The sequence below is a fragment of the Protopterus annectens genome, chromosome 6.part0 (assembly GCF_019279795.1).
Source record: "Protopterus annectens isolate FY-2018-M chromosome 6.part0, PAN1.0, whole genome shotgun sequence".
NCBI lineage: Eukaryota > Metazoa > Chordata > Ceratodontiformes > Protopteridae > Protopterus > Protopterus annectens.
In genome coordinates this window covers 936,265,198-936,285,844 of record NC_056737.1, presented here as the reverse complement: position 1 = coordinate 936,285,844, position 20,647 = coordinate 936,265,198, and the positions used below count along the sequence as shown (strand labels likewise).

General features: G+C 39.2%; 1 protein-coding gene across 1 annotated transcript in view; it reads left to right on the top strand.

The window, feature by feature from the left end:
- Positions 1 to 20,647, top strand: part of DDX24 (DEAD-box helicase 24) — a 416,990-nt gene that overhangs the window by 336,305 nt on the left and 60,038 nt on the right. The window contains exon 7 of the mRNA XM_044074590.1: positions 14,495 to 14,683. Within this exon, the coding sequence (XP_043930525.1) occupies positions 14,495 to 14,683 (189 nt within the window). The remainder of the gene's footprint in view (positions 1 to 14,494; positions 14,684 to 20,647) is intronic.

The following is a 20,647-nucleotide window of genomic DNA, read 5'->3' as shown; positions in this document are numbered from 1 at the left end:
TCTCATGAAAGAAGCATCGTTTGGGGAGACCATTTTGAACAATATAGGACATTTTGGGAGGGAGTCTAGGCAAGTCTGTGATGTCCAAAGCAGATACTACAACCTTTTGGAAGTGGGCATCCCTGCACCTCCAGTCCTGAAGACCTTTTTGGATGCTTCTGAATCCACTTCCTTTGTTCTGACTCACAGCCTCCTGTTCCTAAAAGGACAAACAGAGCCTACAAAGTACGACAGGAACTTAAGTTCCTATGTAAGAATCATGTGACTGACCCCTTTGTTGTGCCCTGTCTTCTGGCAGATCTTCTAAGGATAGCAGGGCTATAGATAGGGAAAAAAGGTCTATCTCTTTTACTCTGGCCTCCAGGGCTGAAGGCTACAAACTAAAAGACCCAGATGACAAAATTCCTGATGTTTTTTACAGGCTCATCTCACTTTTAGTTTATTGCTTTGCCTTTTGGGCTTTATAGACCCCCCCCCCAGAGAATTCACAAAGTGCCTAATGCATGTGATATAATTTTGCAAGACTTGGGGAATTCAGATTTATTTCCTTGTTAAGATTATCTGCTTATCCAGACCTCTTTGCCTCCGATCTTACTGCAGTACCTCTAGTTTATGCTCACCCTTCTCCTACAGTTGGGGTATACAGTGATATGCAAAACATCCTCCCTCCAGCCCACTTAGGACCTAGTTTTCTTGGCCTGCAGATTGGACATTAAGAAGATACAAGTCTACTTGCCTCCGGTTAAGATGCAAAGCCATACTGTGTCTGCAACCTCCCTCAAGGCATTTTCAGCCAGGGAGATTCTAAGAGCATTGGGATTCATGGCAGCAACTGTCCCAGTGCTCGTTTTAGCTAGGCTGAATATGAAGAAAATTCAGTGGCACCTGAAAACTGTATGGTCCCAACACTCACTCACTAGACACAGTGATCCCTCTCGTACCCTGTCCCAAGAAGGAGATCTTATGGTGGGTGTCTCAGGTGAACCTCAATCTAGGACTACCTTTCAAAGCATAGACTCCAGGTAAATAAATGCACACAGATGTCTCCGTTGATCCGTAGGAGGCTTGGACAGGCATCCACATTGTCCTGGGACTTTGGCAGTCCAAACTCAGGGAAGAACATGTCAGTCTGAAAGAGATGAGGGCTCTCATTCAAGCTGTTCAGGTTTTCTCACGCCTCTGGAAAACAGACCCTCTTGCAGTTTTCATTGATAACACTACAGTCACGTGGTACATAAACAACCAAGGAGAGACCAGAGCACATCAGCTATGCAGACTAGCTCAGATTGCTTCAGATCTAACTACCCAGAGGAACATGTCCCTTCAAGCAGATTGCTTCAGACCTAGCTACCCAGGGGAACATGTCCCTTCAAGCAGTGTATATTCAATCACAGGACAATGTTGTGGCAGACTCACTAAGCAGGTCCATCAAGGACCCCCATCAGGCAGGTGTTCCTGTACTTACTCAAGTGGGGAACACCACAGATAGATTTGTCTATGAGAGCAATAAGCAGCTGCTTGCTCTTGTACCAGGACTCCTTGCCACTTAGCATAGAGGACAGGTACACTGTTGTTTCAGTGGACAGGGAGGTTCCTTAAGGCCTTCCCTCCATTCCTTCTAATCCAAAAATGTTTATAAAGATCCAAAAAGAAAAACAAAAATCGTACTGGTGACTCCCTTTTGACCAAGGCAGCAGTGGCTCCCCCCTTCTCTCTCATTTAGCCACAATGTGGACCTCATCACACAGCAGAAGGAATCTCTACTTCATCCCAACCTGTCATCTCTAAACCTAAGCCTGTGGATAAATAGGATACTTCCCTCTTTCAGAGACCAGTTTTCTGAGGACATGCTTCAGGTTCTCCAGGAAACAAGGCGATCCACCACTGAAAAATCCTACATAGCCAAATGGAAGAAATTTTCAATAAAGGTGTCATACTAACAATCAGGACCCCTACAGTATCAGAGATTTCTCTTGTGTGAGCTCAGGGAAGCTGAGCTGGCATATTCCTCTGTCCAAGCCCTCCTGTCAGCCATATCTGCCTGCTTACCTCTCAGTCTGCCTCTTATGTCCAGGCCTGTGGTGAAACAATTTCTGAAAGGGGTGCTACACCTAAGACTCCTGAGGAGCCTCAACTTCATGTTAAGAAAAACTCACTCTGCCTCCCTTTGAACTAGCCACATCTTCTACACCTGGAAAACTATCCTGTTGCTGGCTCTCACTTCTGCCAGGAGAGTCTCATAGGTACTGACAGTCATGGCTGCCCCACCTTTTTTTAGTTTTCACAAGGACAGGGTGTCCCTCAGGGTTAACCCCGGTTTCCTGTCTAAAATGGTGAATGAGATGCATCTCCACCAGGATATCAACCTGCCCACTTTCTTTAATAACCCACAGGATGGGGGCAGAACTCCTACATTCCTTAGATGAGAACAGACAGCTGAGATTTTGTTTGGATAAGGCAAAGTACATGTGTAAATCATTCCAACTGTTTGTTTTACAGACTCCAAGCTAAGTTGAACAGTATGTAAACAAACCATTGTAAGTTGGATTTCCAAGTCCATTGGCTTTTGTTTCTTACACCATGGTAAACCACTGCCCGGCTGTCCACAAGCTCAATCTGCCACAGCAGTCCCCTCTGGAGCTTTCTACAAAGTGTGGATGTCAGGACAATCATGAAAGCAGCCACCTGGTCATCTGTGCTCACCTTCACTAGGCCTGCTTTCATTAGGTCAGTCCTGTCTGGACTCTTGGACAGTTATCACCTTTCTCAACCATCCTCCTTTCTGTTCCCTCAAGCTCTGGGAATCGCCCATCTGTTTGGAATACTGCAACAGTAATTTCAATAAGGGCATAGTACAATTTGTGTAAGACGTTTTTACTGATCACTGTTGTAGTAGTCCTTCTCACCCTCCTTTCAAGCTGTGTCTTCTCTTCTCCTGCCCTGTCTGGCAGACCCTAGGAGTGAAGGGGGCTCCTTTTGCCTCATGCTTTGCTCCTGATAGCTGACCACACTCTTTCAGATGTCTTCAGGCTGTTGGCTTGGAGATAGTCTGAGGATTTATGCTCATACATCCACCTATATACTCGTACGCTTACTAGCTAAGGTTACACATCTGATGTGTGCTACAGGGAGGGTTTAAGCTTTAGTAACCCAGATGGACATCAGCGGTGAAAACCAATATAGGTAGTGTTTAAGCTTTTGTACCCCAGATGGACATCAGCGATGAAAACCAATACATAGAGGGTTTAAGCTTTAGTACCCCAGATGGACATCAGCGGTGAAAACCAATCTGTTTGGAATACTGTAACAGTGATCAGTAGAACATCTACTGTTATAAGTTCTTAAACTGTACTATTTTGTAAGCCCAGAAAAGTAGTTGGTTTATTTTCTTTCTTGTATTGTCTAAGTATAGGGAGAAGCTGAGAAAAGGATCTAGCCAGAGTCCCCTGTATTTAAATGTTATGTTTTTGGTACTGGCATTGCTGTAACCAGTGATTTGTAGTGTGGAGGTAGCTTTGTTTATTGTTTGCTTTGTCCCAAAGAGCATGGAGTTTGTTTTGGATGGATTGAGTTTGTTTATTGTTATTGATCCAGTGAATCAGGTGGAAGAAATCCGATTGAAGTTGTTTATGTAAAGCTGTGAGGGATTTATCTGAGCAGTATGATGCCATGTAATCGGCAGAGAGTAAAAGTGGGAGGTGAGGAAGATATAGAGGCAGCTTGTTAATATATATGACTAAAAGGAATGGGGCAAGAATGGACCCTTGTAGAGCAGCTTCCTTCAGACTAGCTGAAGGGGAGGGGGAGTGGGGAGTAAAGAATTTTAAGAGGGAAGTGGTATGGTTGCAAATTTCCCTAGTCCTATTAATATTTTTGAATGTTGCACAATGTAGGCTGAAACAATCCACTGTTGCAGTCCTGCTTCATCTTGCCTAATTTAACATGTCTACTGCCAGAAAAATGGACAGCTAAAACTGCACCACTGTTTCAGGGATTGTGAAGACTTGTATCTTATCTTGGCGTTTTATTTTCAGATATAAAGGATATCTGAATATGGTTTACACTCCATTTTTTGTTGCATTGTGTTCTTGCTTCAGCCACAAAATATTCATTACTGCAGTTTTTGGGGTGAAGTGTTAGAACATTCTTACCTGGCATCCTTAAAACAAGAAGAGTTTTCCCTCCTTAGCCATTTGAAGAAACATCAAAAAAAGTACGGAGCACAGAAACCAAGAAATAAAACACAAACAGGATCCAAGAAAGTGCTGGTGGAAACGCCAAATGAATGCCAAAGAGTGCTAAACACAGGACAAATTTATTAAAGTTAAGCGCTTTTCGTCTGCGTAGTACACAGACTTCTTCAGACAAAATACATTAATCAATCACAGCTTTTATACTGTCCTTAATTCCTTAATTGACTGTAAACTACAAGCAATCAGTCAATTAGGGACAAAAAAATATAAAAATAGGTGTTACCTACACATAAACGTCACTAAGTCCAAGAATACAAAACATTGTTAAAAGTTATATAAAAGTAACTAAAATTTAAAAATAACTAGAATTAAAATAAACTGCAAAATAAGCTGCAAAATAAGTTGCAAAATAAGTTAACCCCACGTAATATAACTGTTTCTTAAATATTCTTAATTGTATGTATGTGTTTAGAAATGTATGGGTGCATTATAAATAAACATATATTTCTGCATCATACATAAGCAAGTATAAACAAATAAATGTGTGTGTAAAATATAGTGTAATGTAATAATAAGCTCCTTAGGGCCACTGTATGTATAAATAGGGATATGTAGAAAATGTATATATAGAAAGTGTGTATACTAATGGAAGTAACTGAGAATAACATACCCCCATAGCATATGAGTGTACCCTATTTGAACTAGTTTAATACCTATATTTAACTTGTTACTACAAATTATTAAGTATGCGTGTTCCTACATCTTGTATAAGAAACCTCCTACATACTTAAAAAGAAACACTTAAAATGTATGTTTATATATATTAAAGTGTATACATAAATATATGTATATATATTTAAATTGTATGCAAAAATAAGTGTGTGTATATAAGTGTAAACATGCAGAGCAGGTACAACTACTCATTACATTCATACTGTCTCTAAAAATAAGAGTGTAAGCAGACAGAACCATGATTCAATGAAATGAGTAGATAAAAAAAGGGGGGGGGGAGGGGGGAAGGGAATAAAAAGGAAAATGACATGGGGACAAGGTAAGGGTATGAAAGTATATAATCTATCTTAATAAATTTCTCAATTTAAGTAAAGAACTGATGGAACAACCCTCATTTAAACCAGGAAAAGCATAGGCATTAAGTCTGATCTGCCATCTCAATTCTGATGCTTCCAATAGTAACTGTGAAGGGGCACCTCTTTTATTTTCAAGCAACTGGTCAATAACCATAAATTTAAAGAAATGGTCTTTACACATAGAAATGTGCTTAGCCAACGCATTCTCTTGCTTATCCTTACTTATAGCATATTGGTGCTCGTAGATCCGTTCTCGTAACCTGCGCTCAGTTTTACCCACATAGAACCCTTCACATTTTTGGCACTGTGCGAGGTAGACAACCATGCGGGTGTTGCGTGTAGATCTGCAACGCAAATTAAAGCATTGGTTGTTAGCCTTGAACCTATTAGATTCCAAAACATGCTTACACTGGTTGCAATTTTGGCATTTGTACATACCAGGTGTTCGGGTGGGGGTGTTGTCGTTATGTTCCAATAAGGATTTCAAGTTTTTACCCCTTCGGAAAGTGATCTCTGGTTTGCTCCCTACTTTACTTAATACTGTAAAGTTGTTCCTAAAGATGTCCCAATTCTTTTTAATAATGTCAAATGTGAAATGACTATCAATACTATAAGTTAGAATTAGTCTGGTGTTAATATTAAATGTGTTGCCAGTAGGAACCTGACTAAGTGTAACCAGAGTTGGGTTAGTTGTAATATATGTGCCCTCTTCAGGTGTATCTACTCTAAGTAAAGGTAGATACGTACCGTTAAGTCTTTTGTTAGTCACTTCTCTCACAAGGGTATCAAGTAGGGATTGTGGGTATCCTCTATGTATGAACATGTCAACCAGTGCCTTACACTCGTTTTGAAAGTCAGCGTCCAAACTAACAATACGTGCAGCCCTAACTAACTGCCCCTTAACAACTGATCTCTTCTGGTAGCTAGGGTGACAGCTGCTATAATGTAGTAAAGAATTGGAATACGTTGGTTTCCTGTAGATCTTGGCTACATATTTTCCCAATTCAATGTTTTTCGCCAACCATATATCTAAGTAGGCTATAGCACTCTTACTAAAGTCAAAAGTAAAGGACAGAAAATCAGTGGAAGAATTAAAAAATTCCAAAAGAGAGTTGCATTCAGATTCATTACCCTTGAATAAAATGAAAATGTCGTCCAGGTAGCGTGTGTAGTACTTAATATTATGCATGACTTCACTGTTATTAAACACATATTCTCGTTCCCAGTACGACATGACCATATTGGCCAGGCTGGCCCCACAGGGCGAGCCCATGGCCACCCCAGTTGTTTGTAAATAAAAATAGTCTCCCAGCAAAAAATAGTTATTGTATAAAATAATCTCAAGGAGTTCAAGAACTAGGGATATTTCTGCAGCAGGTGCTGATTTCTTCTTAAGGGTAATACCTACCCAATCACTGGCCAATTCTAGGGGTATACAGGTGTAAAGGTCTTTGACATCGATGGTAAGAAAGTTAAGATTAGGGTCAAAGGTAATTTCACCTATCTTGGCCAGGAAGGTCCACGAGTCTTTACAAATTTGTTCTTCTTGTGTCAAGTATTTTTGTAGTATAAAATCTACTAATTTAGCACAAGCGTACGTGGGGGATCCGCGTCCATCTACTAAAGGACGCATAGGTGGATTGTAAAGGTCCTTGTGTATCTTGGGGATCCCAAAAAGACAAGGGAACCTGGGATGTGACGTGGATAGGTAATTGTACTGTTCTTGTTGAAGTCGACCCTCAAGGAGCATTTCATTAAGACTATCTTTGATATTGGAATAAGCTTTGTTAATTTCAGATCTTGAACTCAAAGCATAAGAGTCGTTGTCTAACAAATTAAGCATACGGTCAAAATAATCAACCTTGTCAAACACGACTGCCCCCCCTCCCTTATCAGGTTTACAAATGCGTAAACTGTGCATCTTAACGAACTCAAGTAGTTCCTGTTCTTTTTTATAAACGTTTGTCTTAAATTGAGGCAGTGATTTGTAATTCTGTCTAAGGTCTAGTTCACACATATTTTCAAAGCACTGAATAATGGGGAGCAGAGGTGGGTTAAAGGTGCTGGGTACCCAATAAGGGTTACTATTAGCGCTATTGGTATTACATCCAAACATTAGGTTAAAGTTAAGTTTACGAGTGTACATTTTAATAGCAAGAATGTTATCAACCAGATCTGATTTATGCTGCGGAACATAAGTGTGGCCTTTTGCTAGAAGGTCAGCTAGTTCTTTAGGAATTGGTACAGAAGAGAAATTGTAGATGTTAAAGTCACCTAAATGGTTGGTGGTCATTACAGGTTTCATCATGTGTACAAAGTCTTCCTCCTGTATCTCATCCGTACTATTAATATCATACAGTCCAGTATTAGGTAAGTGACCTACACAAGAAGAATCAATGTATTCCATGTCAGCATTACCAGTAACAATAGTCCCCTCTCTGGTATTAGAAGAATAAATGCTGACAGGAACAACAATTAAGGTCTCTGTTGTCTGGGTCTCTGAAAGTTCCTTTTGTTCTGTTGGTAATAGTTGTTGCGTGGCTTGGGAACAGCTCCCAATCGATTGACATCGTAAAAAACCTGTGGCTGGACGGTGGGGGTAGGTGTCCCCCCACCCCCACCATTGGACTGTAACTTCCGATTCTGAAACCTCTCACTTCTCCTCACTGTAGGTTCTAGTTGGGGATTAATTTCAAACATGTCCAGGTCTCTGATACCCAAGCCACGCAACAACTATTACCAACAGAACAAAAGGAACTTTCAGAGACCCAGACAACAGAGACCTTAATTGTTGTTCCTGTCAGCATTTATTCTTCTAATACCAGAGAGGGGACTATTGTTACTGGTAATGCTGACATGGAATACATTGATTCTTCTTGTGTAGGTCACTTACCTAATACTGGACTGTATGATATTAATAGTACGGATGAGATACAGGAGGAAGACTTTTGTACACATGACGAAACCTGTAATGACCACCAACCATTTAGGTGACTTTAACATCTACAATTTCTCTTCTGTACCAATTCCTAAAGAACTAGCTGACCTTCTAGCAAAAGGCCACACTTATGTTCCGCAGCATAAATCAGATCTGGTTGATAACATTCTTGCTATTAAAATGTACACTCGTAAACTTAACTTTAACCTAATGTTTGGATGTAATACCAATAGCGCTAATAGTAACCCTTATTGGGTACCCAGCACCTTTAACCCACCTCTGCTCCCCATTATTCAGTGCTTTGAAAATGTGTGAACTAGACCTTAGACAGAATTACAAATCACTGCCTCAATTTGAGAAGACAAACGTTTATAAAAAAGAACAGGAACTACTTGAGTTCGTTAAGATGCACAGTTTACGCATTTGTAAACCTGATAAGGGGGGGGGGGCAGTCGTGTTTGACAAGGTTGATTATTTTGACCGTATGCTTAATTTGTTAGACAACGACTCTTATGCTTTGAGTTCAAGATCTGAAATTAACAAAGCTTATTCCAATATCAAAGATAGTCTTAATGAAATGCTCCTTGAGGGTCGACTTCAACAAGAACAGTACAATTACCTATCCACGTCACATCCCAGGTTCCCTTGTGTTTTTGGGATCCCCAAGATACACAAGGACCTTTACAATCCACCTATGCGTCCTTTAGTAGATGGACGCGGATCCCCCACGTACGCTTGTGCTAAATTAGTAGATTTTATACTACAAAAATACTTGACACAAGAAGAACAAATTTGTAAAGACTCGTGGACCTTCCTGGCCAAGATAGGTGAAATTACCTTTGACCCTAATCTTAACTTTCTTACCATCGATGTCAAAGACCTTTACACCTGTATACCCCTAGAACTGGCCAGCGATTGGGTAGGTATTACCCTTAAGAAGAAATCAGCACCTGCTGCAGAAATATCCCTAGTTCTTGAACTCCTTGAGATTATTTTATACAATAACTATTTTTTGCTGGGAGACTATTTTTATTTACAAACAACTGGGGTGGCCATGGGCTCGCCCTGTGGGGCCAGCCTGGCCAATATGGTCATGTCGTACTGGGAACGAGAATATGTGTTTAATAACAGTGAAGTCATGCATAATATTAAGTACTACACACGCTACCTGGACGACATTTTCATTTTATTCAAGGGTAATGAATCTGAATGCAACTCTTTTGGAATTTTTTAATTCTTCCACTGATTTTCTGTCCTTTACTTTTGACTTTAGTAAGAGTGCTATAGCCTACTTAGATATATGGTTGGCGAAAAACATTGAATTGGGAAAATATGTAGCCAAGATCTACAGGAAACCAACGTATTCCAATTCTTTACTACATTATAGCAGCTGTCACCCTAGCTACCAGAAGAGATCAGTTGTTAAGGGGCAGTTAGTTAGGGCTGCACGTATTGTTAGTTTGGACGCTGACTTTCAAAACGAGTGTAAAGCACTGGTTGACATGTTCATACATAGAGGATACCCACAATCCCTACTTGATACCCTTGTGAGAGAAGTGACTAACAAAAGACTTAACGGTACGTATCTACCTTTACTTAGAGTAGATACACCTGAAGAGGGCACATATATTACAACTAACCCAACTCTGGTTACACTTAGTCAGGTTCCTACTGGCAACACATTTAATATTAACACCAGACTAATTCTAACTTATAGTATTGATAGTCATTTCACATTTGACATTATTAAAAAGAATTGGGACATCTTTAGGAACAACTTTACAATATTAAGTAAAGTAGGGAGCAAACCAGAGATCACTTTCCGAAGGGGTAAAAACTTGAAATCTTTATTGGAACATAACGACAACACCCCCACCCGAACACCTGGTATGTACAAATGCCAAAATTGCAACCAGTGTAAGCATGTTTTGGAATCTAATAGGTTCAAGGCCAACAACCAATGCTTTAATTTGCGTTGCAGATCTACATGCAACACCCGCATGGTTGTCTACCTCGCACAGTGCCAAAAATGTGAAGGGTTCTATGTGGGTAAAACTGAGCGCAGGTTACAAGAACGGATCTACGAGCACCAATATGCTATAAGTAAGGATAAGCAAGAGAATGCGTTGGCTAAGCACATTTCTATGTGTAAAGACCATTTCTTTAAATTTATGGTTATTGACCAGTTGCTTGAAAATAAAAGAGGTGCCCCTTCACAGTTACTATTGGAAGCATCAGAACTGAGATGGCAGATCAGACTTAATGCCTATGCTTTTCCTGGTTTAAATGAGGGTTGTTCCATCAGTTCTTTACTTAAATTGAGAAATTTATTAAGATAGATTATATACTTTCATACCCTTACCTTGTCCCCATGTCATTTTCCTTTTTATTCCCTTCCCCCCTCCCCCCCCCCCTTTTTTATCTACTCATTTCATTGAATCATGGTTCTGTCTGCTTGCACTCTTATTTTTAGAGACAGTATGAATGTAATGAGTAGTTGTACCTGCTCTGCATGTTTACACTTATATACACCCACTTATTTTTGCATACACTTTAAATATATATACATATATTTATGTATACACTTTAATATATATAAACATACATTTTAAGTGTTTCTTTTTAAGTATGTAGGAGGTTTCTTATACAAGATGTAGGAGCACGCATACTTAATAATTTGTAGTAAGTTAAATATATGTATTAAACTAGTTCAAATAGGGTACACTCATATGCTATGGGGGTATGTTATTCTCAGTTACTTCCATTAGTATACACACTTTCTATATATACATTTTCTACATATCCCTATTTATACATACAGTGGCCCTAAGGAGCTTATATTACATTACACTATATTTTACACACACATTTATTTGTTTATACTTGCTTATGTATGATGCAGAAATATATGTTTATTTATAATGCACCCATACATTTCTAAACACATACATACAATTAAGAATATTTAAGAAACAGTTATATTACGTGGGGTTAACTTATTTTGCAACTTATTTTGCAGCTTATTTTGCAGTTTATTTTAATTCTAGTTATTTTTAAATTTTAGTTACTTTTATATAACTTTTAACAATGTTTTGTATTCTTGGACTTAAAGTGACGTTTATGTGTAGGTAACACCTATTTTTATATTTTTTTGTCCCTAATTGACTGATTGCTTGTAGTTTACAGTCAATTAAGGAATTAAGGACAGTATAAAAGCTGTGATTGATTAATGTATTTTGTCTGAAGAAGTCTGTGTACTACGCAGACGAAAAGCGCTTAACTTTAATAAATTTGTCCTGTGTTTAGCACTCTTTGGCATTCATTTGGCGTTTCCACCAGCACTTTCTTGGATCCTGTTTGTGTTTTATATCATTTGAAGAAACATGCCTTGATCATACTAGGTACTCAAGTGATGATGATTTGTCACTGTAGTCCCCCATTCTTACTCTGGGGGGGGTTCAACAAGCTGTGTATCCTTTCACTGTGCGTGGGTCAAGACAGGCCGATATTATATTAAGTGCTTTTGGAAGCTGCTTCAGCGAGTATTGCCACATATTCTCATCAGTTTGCACTCTCAGGCCAACGATCTAAATGTTTATGCAATGGCTTCTATTTTCTGGATCCACTAATTTAAGCTGCATGTCTGTTTCATTTATGTGATGCTCTTTGGTAGCAGATGCACATTCTTGTAACTGGGTCTCTCTTATGTTTAAAGTTAACAACTCCAGTAATGTCACTTTGACTTGATAATTTCCCAGGGCTGATTGATGGGACTGCATTATCCTTGCCTAATAGAAGCTGTTTCTTCTTATGTTCTGGTTAACAGCATTGTTGTATTATATTCCACCCAGTATCAGAAAGTGGTGGGATCACAGCAGGAACAGTAATCAGGCTACTGATGTTAGCTTGGTTTTCCATTATATAGGCTCATTCAGCTCCACAGCCCAAACCTCATATAATGCAACGCTTTATCCAGGCAAAAGTACCATGAACTAACCATTTTACTGCAAAAAGAACCACTTTTCAAATCTTAAATATGATTTATTAAGTATTTAACCGTACTGGAAAAAGCTGCTCACTTCATCCTTTCCCCTGTAAATGTCTTCTCAAAAGTGGTATCAGAATTATGGCTCCCAGATATAAAACATATTTGAGAAAATTTAGGATTTTTGCTTGGAAGTGTTTGCATAAATATTTTTATACTCTGCAAACGCCAAAGAATTTTCCCTCTGGTAGATGGCTGATATTGGAGGTGTAATTGGGAAGAAAGAGGTAACTGGGGACATGTTTTGGGAGTGTAATGAGTTGGCAGACTTTAAAATTTTCATGTGGAGTACCCTGTCAGAAATATTGGGTGAGCAAATGGGAGTAACTAAGGAAATTATTTTTTTGAGCTGGGATGCAGGATCTGAATTGCCTAAACATAGTAAGGTCTCATTAAGTTTAATTCTGGTGACTGCCAAAAAGCAATTTCTAGAAAATGGAAATCAAAGTCTAAACCAACTATATTTGCTGTAGTGAATAATAAGAGGTAAAAGAACTGAAGCACGATCTTTAGAAAAGGGTAGGAGCAAGCCTTATAGAAAAAAAATTGAAATTGTGGGAAAAATACATGTAGAATAATGTTTTGGAGGAGTGAGGTTTGAAGGAAGGCAGGAATTTAGCAATTTATGTAATTTTGGATTGATGATGATTGTATAAAAGCATGTATGTGATGTATGTTTGTAACTGTGAACAAGTTAACATAGTTTATTTTCAGTTATAAAAATGTACGTTTGCCTTTGTCTTAAGTGATAATTCAATAAAGGTGTTAAAGTGGTATCAGAATTGACATTAAAGCAGTCCAGCCATCTTTCTGTTTTCCTTTGACAGTAGTCAGTAGAGAGAGAAGTATAGGCGCACACACACACGCACACAGTCCTTCAAACTTGGGAAGGTCACTGCTAGCTCAGGCTTTACTAAATAGGGGTGCACAAGCTAAACAAAAACAAAGCAATTCATCTCCTTGGTTCCATGGACAGAGGAACATGTAGTTACTAAGCAGACTCCAACCAAGTGGATTACTAACAGCATTGTATTTTACTCTCAGGTGGTGATTCAGTCATTGGAAAATGCTGCTGTCAAAGACCACTATACCAGCACTGGGGTTGCTTCCAGTTCTTGCCTCAAAAATATCTCCATTGCAGACTTTTGTGCCATGTCTTTTCGACTGTCTGTTTACACTTTCTCTAACTTTTATAATTTGAACTATGATTATGGGAGTTTTGTCTCCTTTACAGCTTACTGTTGCAGAATTTGACCTTCTGGGCTGTCTCCTTTTGGCTATTCTTTAGCTGCAGCCCTGTGGGAACACAAACATAGGAACAGTACGAGACAAATAATCAGAGACTTAGCCATGTACACCTGTAAGAAGACGCACTTAAAGTTCTTGCCACTATTCTTAATCATGTAATAGTGCCCAGTGCTCACGTTGAGAAATGTACATAGTGACCCTGGTGTACGTGTGTATCTGCCTCTCTAGATTTCAACATTAGCCTTAAAGGTTGCCAGAGCAGTACTTTCATCGACCTGTAGTGGTAACTTATTCCATAGACTAAGAATATGTTGAGTTGTTTGTTTCTGTTTAGGATTCTTCACATTTACTTATTGCCAAAGGCCCTGAAGTCAGAATAGTTGCATACTCATCTTGTTGGTAGAACTTAATAGAACCCTGTGCAGTGAGTGCTTATTACCCTCCAACCATCCTCCTTTTTTAAATGAAGGGTCCTTCCATTCATCAGGAGCAGATGGTGGCCCCTATGGATATGGCATGTATGTTGGTATAAATTCTTGCATTTGTCGTATTATGCTTACTTGCTGGCTGGAGGTTGAATTGAGTAGTACATGGGCTTGATTGCATGATGCTGTGGCATGTGCAGGTAGGAGGTGCAAGTCCCCCCAGGTATGGGTTATGAGAAAAAAAAAATAGCTAAACCAGTGTCAGAATAACAGAAGACAGAAATTGCAGTGGTTACCGATTGCCGAAAATCCATTGCAGAACAGCTGATGTGGTGAGTTCACATCTTGTTTATATACAGAGCTATGCCTTCTGCATACCTTCTTGTAATACATTTTGTTCATTGCAGTATGTTTCCTCTTAAGTTATACTGCCTTATTGTCCTTCAGTGATTTACAGTGTCTGTCCTTCCCAATAAAAAAAAAAAAAAAAACATTGTACTGCATCTTTATATGGAAATGTCATGTTAATTTTAATGACATTCATGTACTTTTATCAGGTTCCTCGCACATCAGAGACTTATGTCCATAGAAGTGGTCGAACAGCCAGGGCTTTCCATGAAGGTCTTAGCTTGTTGCTGATTGGGCCCAATGATATGATGAATTTCAAGAAGATTTACAAAACACTGGGCAAAAATGAAGACCTTCCCCTATTTCCAGTTGAAACAAAATGCATGGCTGCTATTAAGGTATTTTTCTTTCTATTATAAGAGTGTTTTCTAAGCACATAAATATGGTTTGCTATGTACACATAGTAGTTTGGTATTAGTGTGATTAATTATCTAACTAATCTTGAATAAGACTTTTTTTCTGTGTGCATTCACGTGTTTCATTTCCTTAGAACTCTGGTGCTCTTGCCAGTTGTAAAGTACCATGCTGCTATGACTGTGCATAATGTTAAATACATCTTAGTACATGTTGAACTTGTATTTGCTTGTCTAATTCTTTAGCGGATGCTCTGTTGTCAGTTCTCAATGTCTTAGGAACAGACTGTGTTTATTGCAGTTTGTGTTTGTGCAAGTCTGCATTTTTTTATTTAGTCCTGAATTATGATGAAGTAGCTTTTGGCTAGGGTCAGGTATACTGCCTTCAGATGAAGCATTTGTGTATTTCTATATTTAACTGGGAATTGTGATTATTATTAGGGCAGCTGGAAGTAAAGCAGTACTGTATAGAAGTAGTAACACTGACAAGTTAAGTACAATAAACTAACACTAAAGAAACAAAACAATGAAATATAAAACATAATAAAAGAAAATACACCCTAGTTAAACTGTACATGAATGTGAATAAACTAGATGAAATCTCTGTATTATACAAGGAGCTAAGATATCAAGATATACTGTGGTTTATGAATACATAGTCTGTAAATGTGACTTGTTCAGTAACTTAGTTTACTCTGCAGTCAGATGTGCCTAGTGTAATGCAACACTAAAGAAAAAACATGGATAAGAATGAAAAGCAACGTGTACATTTTGTCTGGAGGTAAATCTGCATACACTATAGAGGGGACTGATGAGAGAGTGCAGTTGCCTAGAATGTGAAACATTAGTGTGTAATAGTTTGGGCTGAGTATTAATTGGGCAAACCATAGCACTCGTTTACAAGGGAGAAGTTCAGCCATGTTAATAGAATAGCTGAGATCTAGGAGAAATGCACAGCAAGTGTGCAGAAGCATACCTGTCATCCGAAAATAGCAACATAACAGTGTAGTGTAGAGACATTTGGCAAGTGTGAGAGTATCTTTTAGTCCTTATTTAAGTAATAGCATAACTGACAATGTCAGATCGGTAGGTAGTGAGTAAATGTCCAAGTCAAGGTTTAAATAATACCACATTGGCATTCCCATTGCATCTGAATGCACTTTTGTAATGCTTGGCATTAAAATTGTTAGGCAACGAAGAAATAATATATACCAACCTCAAAATAAACCATAACAAAACCATCAACATAATTGGATGCTACTTCCCACCAGGTCAAAACATCCCTCCACTAGAAGACCTCCTCAGCTGGTCTACCCACCATCTCCCCCAAGAAACCATCATTTTAGGTGATTTCAATATTGACTGGCAATCCTGTTCTGGCAACCCATCATGTAAACCTTCATGGCTTCACCCAACTAGTCCAGTCGCCAACCAGGATAAATAAAAACTCCAGCAAGCATACTACCCTGGATTGGATACTAGTCAGTAAGAGCCCCCAGTCATATATAACAGGCTGCGTATCAGATAGCCTCAGTGATCACTCCCCAACATTCCTACTGAAAAAATACCTATACCAAGATAAACCTGTCATCTACCGTCAGATACGTAAAAAAATAAACTTTAACCCACTCACATTCATCTCATCCCTCAAAGAATGTAACTGGCATCCTCTAAAGTATCTCAGTCTTGATGACGCAGTTGAATTTTTTTAATGCTACCTTCCTGAGCATCCTTAATTACCATGCCTCCATAAGACTTTCCAGAATCAAAGCACAACCTTCCCCATGGCTACAGAAAACCACTAAGTCAGAAATGAAAAATGGGGATAAAGCCTGGGAGTACTGGCGCAAAACCAAGACCCCCTCAACTTGACAGAAATTCCTAGAACTACGCAATAGAGTCAAAAAGCTAATAAAACAGGACAAATTCCAATACTACCAGTCTGCCCTAGACTCCTGCGAACACAGCCCCCAAACAATTCTGGTCCTCCATAAACTCCATCCTCCACCCAGGTAAAGTCAGTACCCCTCCTCCTAACATCAGTCACTCCTCAGAAAATATTGCTACCTCATTCAACACACACTTCACACAAACCATACTATCACTAGCTAAACAACACAACCCCCCTCCCCTCCATCCCACACCTTCAACTACTAATCTCCCCACTGCCTTCTCTTTTTCTCCTGTACCTACCTCCAACATAAAAAAATTCTTAACTAAACCTAAACCCACCAAATTAGCAGCAGACAACCTCCCAAGTGAATACCTACAAATCACAGCTGATGCTCTGGCCTACCCAGTATCCATCTTGATTAACCGATCTCTGTCAGAAAGTTATGTTCCCACACTGTGGAAAGTATCGCATATAATTCTCCTCCACAAAGGCGGACCCTCCACAGAACTAACCAATTACCGCCCCATAGCTATTCTCTCTCCACTCTCCAAAATACTAGAGATGCATACACTCTCAGGTCTCAGACTACCTCCTTACTAACAACCTCCTTTCCAATACTCAGCATGGTTTCCGACCAAACCATAGCGCCACCACTGCCTCACTCTCCTTTACTAACACTATCCTTCAGCATAAAAACAATGGCTATCTCTCCTCTGCTACTTTCCTAGACCTATCTAAAGCATTTGACATGGTCCCACACAAACAACTTATCTCTGTCCTCAATAACCTATCCTTCTCACAATGTCACCAACTGGTTTCAGAGTTACCTGTCTGACCCCAACAATCCGTTGTATGGCAGAATGACATCTCCCCAACTACCTGTCTCCATAGGGGTTCCCCAAGGATCCATCCTTGGACCCCTACTCTTCTCTGTTTCACAAATAATCTAGCCTCTGCCACCACACATGGCACACTCATACAAAACACAGATGACTCGACCATCATCTGCTCAGCCCAGTCCCTACCCAAACTGCAAAAAGTCACACAGGAAGCCTTTTCCTCTGTTGAAACTTGGTTATCCGATGCCCAATTAATACTCAGCCCAAACAAAACTAAACTACTCATCTTCCAACCCACCAAACATACTCAAAACAACTCTCACTTTAACATCACAGCAAAAGACAACGCCACTATATACCCAACTGAACACACCAAATTGCTAGTAGCGGAAATGGACAATAAACTAAAATTTGACATTCACATATCCATGACCATAAAACAAGTCCACAAAAAACTAGGAGCGTTATACAGAAATAAGCATCTTCTTACCAAAGCAGCAAAGATTTCAATAGCAAATTCCCACCTTATCTCCAACTTACTTTATGCCTTTCCAATATATACCAACCTAAGGCAATGCGATCTAAACAAGCTAGAGACCTGCTACAACAAAATTGCCAAATTCGCCACAGGGGCATCCTACCATAGTCACCACTGTCTCTCACTTGCTGAACTGGGCTGGCTTGAACTCCCTCACCTACTTCAGTGGTATCAACTCTCACTTGTCCACAAACTAGTAAACCATCCACTAAATGTCCCATCCCTCCAGAATCTACTCCAACCCTATCGCACCACCAGAACACTAAGATCCAGCAACAAAAATCACTTGCAGATCACTAAAGCCAATAACTCTGCTGGTGAAGCACTATTCTCTTGCACCATAGCCAAATTGTGGAACTCCCTTCCACCCACAATTACCTCCATACCATCATGCACCCACTTCAAAACTTTACTAAACGCGCACCTAAAAAACATGCTGGTTATGCCCTTGCAACTCCCACTCTAATATCACCCACCCCATCCAACCACTACCTTTCTTTCCACTCCACTAACTACCTTGATTATAGCAAGCTCAGATGCTCATAAGCCTAGTACTTATACAGCAGGAACTTCTTATTTTAACATGTTAATGTCTGTTATGTACTTCACAGATAAAGATTCTAGTTGTCTACTGATGTACTATGTTCATCTATAAATATGTTGTAAGTAATTGCTATGTAAATTGTTAATCGCTATGTAATCCAATGTAACTACTGTCTGTTTATTTTAACTGTGGAGCTTTTCTCCCAGGGCCTCCGCTGAAAATGGACCTACGTCCAGTTGGACACTCCCAGTCAACAAATATAAATAAATAAATACATAAATAAATAAAAATTAATGCATAGAAGCCCACAGGGCAAAATCTGTCCCATATTTCCATGATTGGCTATAAAACTAAAATCCTAGAAGAGTAGGAGTCTGCAAGGTAATACACATTTTTATGTTTACATGGCTAGAATATAGCTGTTGAATACAGAGTGGTACATTCAAAGAGCTTGTGCACCTAACCAGAGATCCTTCAGACATATTAGAGACACTTATCACACTTATAGAAAACAGGGGACTGTGGAAGCCAAGAAGAAGCACAACTGGAAATATTCATGGAAGACTTGAATATGCCAAGATTACAGGAAGATGATACTCAACAATTAATAGCTAAGACAGGAACAGATGGGATAAACTGGTGATGCGTAATCAGTCAACAGGGAATTCTCTAGGAACACATGGTGTTCTGCAGAAGTTTGGAAGTTGGAAGGGAAGAAAGTGATAAAGATTTAGAAGGTTTTATTTAAGTGTTTTAAAAAGGTAGGGAAGTACCAGCATCTTGGAAGAAAGCTGTGATGGCTGTATTATCCAAGGGGACCAAAGACCTTTCTGATTCAGCTTTGTATGGACCAGCTTCAGTTTTAAACCATGATTCTAAAGTGCTTATGTCTATAACAAACAAAATGGCAAAGGTGTTGCCAACTTTGTTTATGTAGAGGTGAGGCAAACATTTGACAATTAGCAGAACAGGGATTATCCAGGGGAAGCAGAATGTAGGAAGACAATGTTATTACTGATAGATCTTGGTGCAGAGAAAACATTCAGTAAAGTCATCTGGTATTTTGAGCAGAGTAATGAAAGCATTTGCATTATTTGATAGATTAATAGGGTTAATTAGGAGGACATAAAGGTTAGAGGCAAGAATTAATGTAAGAGGTTCTTCACCGATAAGCTACGTTTGAGTAGAGGAACCAGGCAAAGGTGTTGTCTTTCCCCTGTCTTATTTACTTTATGTTCAGAACCACTGGCAAATAAAATAAGGCAAGGCTTAAAAACAATATGTGAGCACACCAACAAAGCTGAGAAAAAGCCAAAAAACGTCCTAAAACACTTCTTTATTACAAAAGGATGAGTGCTTTCGCGGGGTTACTGCTTCATCAGATCCATATAAAAGCAACTCAAAGTAAAACACTTATACAAGTTAAAATCACATATAATTAAAAAAATCAAGTTCACCTTCTACTAATTAAAGCTGGCCTTAAAGGAATACTAGCATTAAGCCCTGGAACTTTATGTGCTTGCAGGGCTATAATCCATTTCACTTCCAAATTCTCTATTCACATTACCTCTTCTCATACTAGGTTTAACCACTTGTAAAACTCTAAAATGGAAAACATTATGCCCTGTTTTAGCCGTGTGTACTGCCAATGCATTTGTAAGGACTTTGTTTCTGATATTCCCAACATGTTCCAAAATCCTTTCCTTAAACTTCCGCATCGTCTTGGCCACATAAAAACTTTGGCACTCCGTGCAAGTTGCTAAATAGACAAGACAATTACTATTGCATGTGGCAGTCAACCTAGGGACAGATTCTCTCCTAGTAATGGGGTGAATAAACACTTGTTCTCTGACTATAAAAGTACATGCTTTGCATTTACCACAAGGCAGAGTTCCTAGTCTTGGCAAAAAATCAGTCACTGCAACTTTAGGGCCATAGCATAGCATCCTTTTCAAATTCTTGTTATTTCTAAAAATAAAACTCTGACGAGACCCAACCACTTCACTGGTGGCTTCATCCGCTAGTAGTATAGGCCAGTTTTTCCTAATAACATCACAAAAGTCAGAAGTATTGCTAGAATAGGTAAATAGCACTTTAGGATGTCCATAATTCAAGTTACTACTGCGATGCCGCC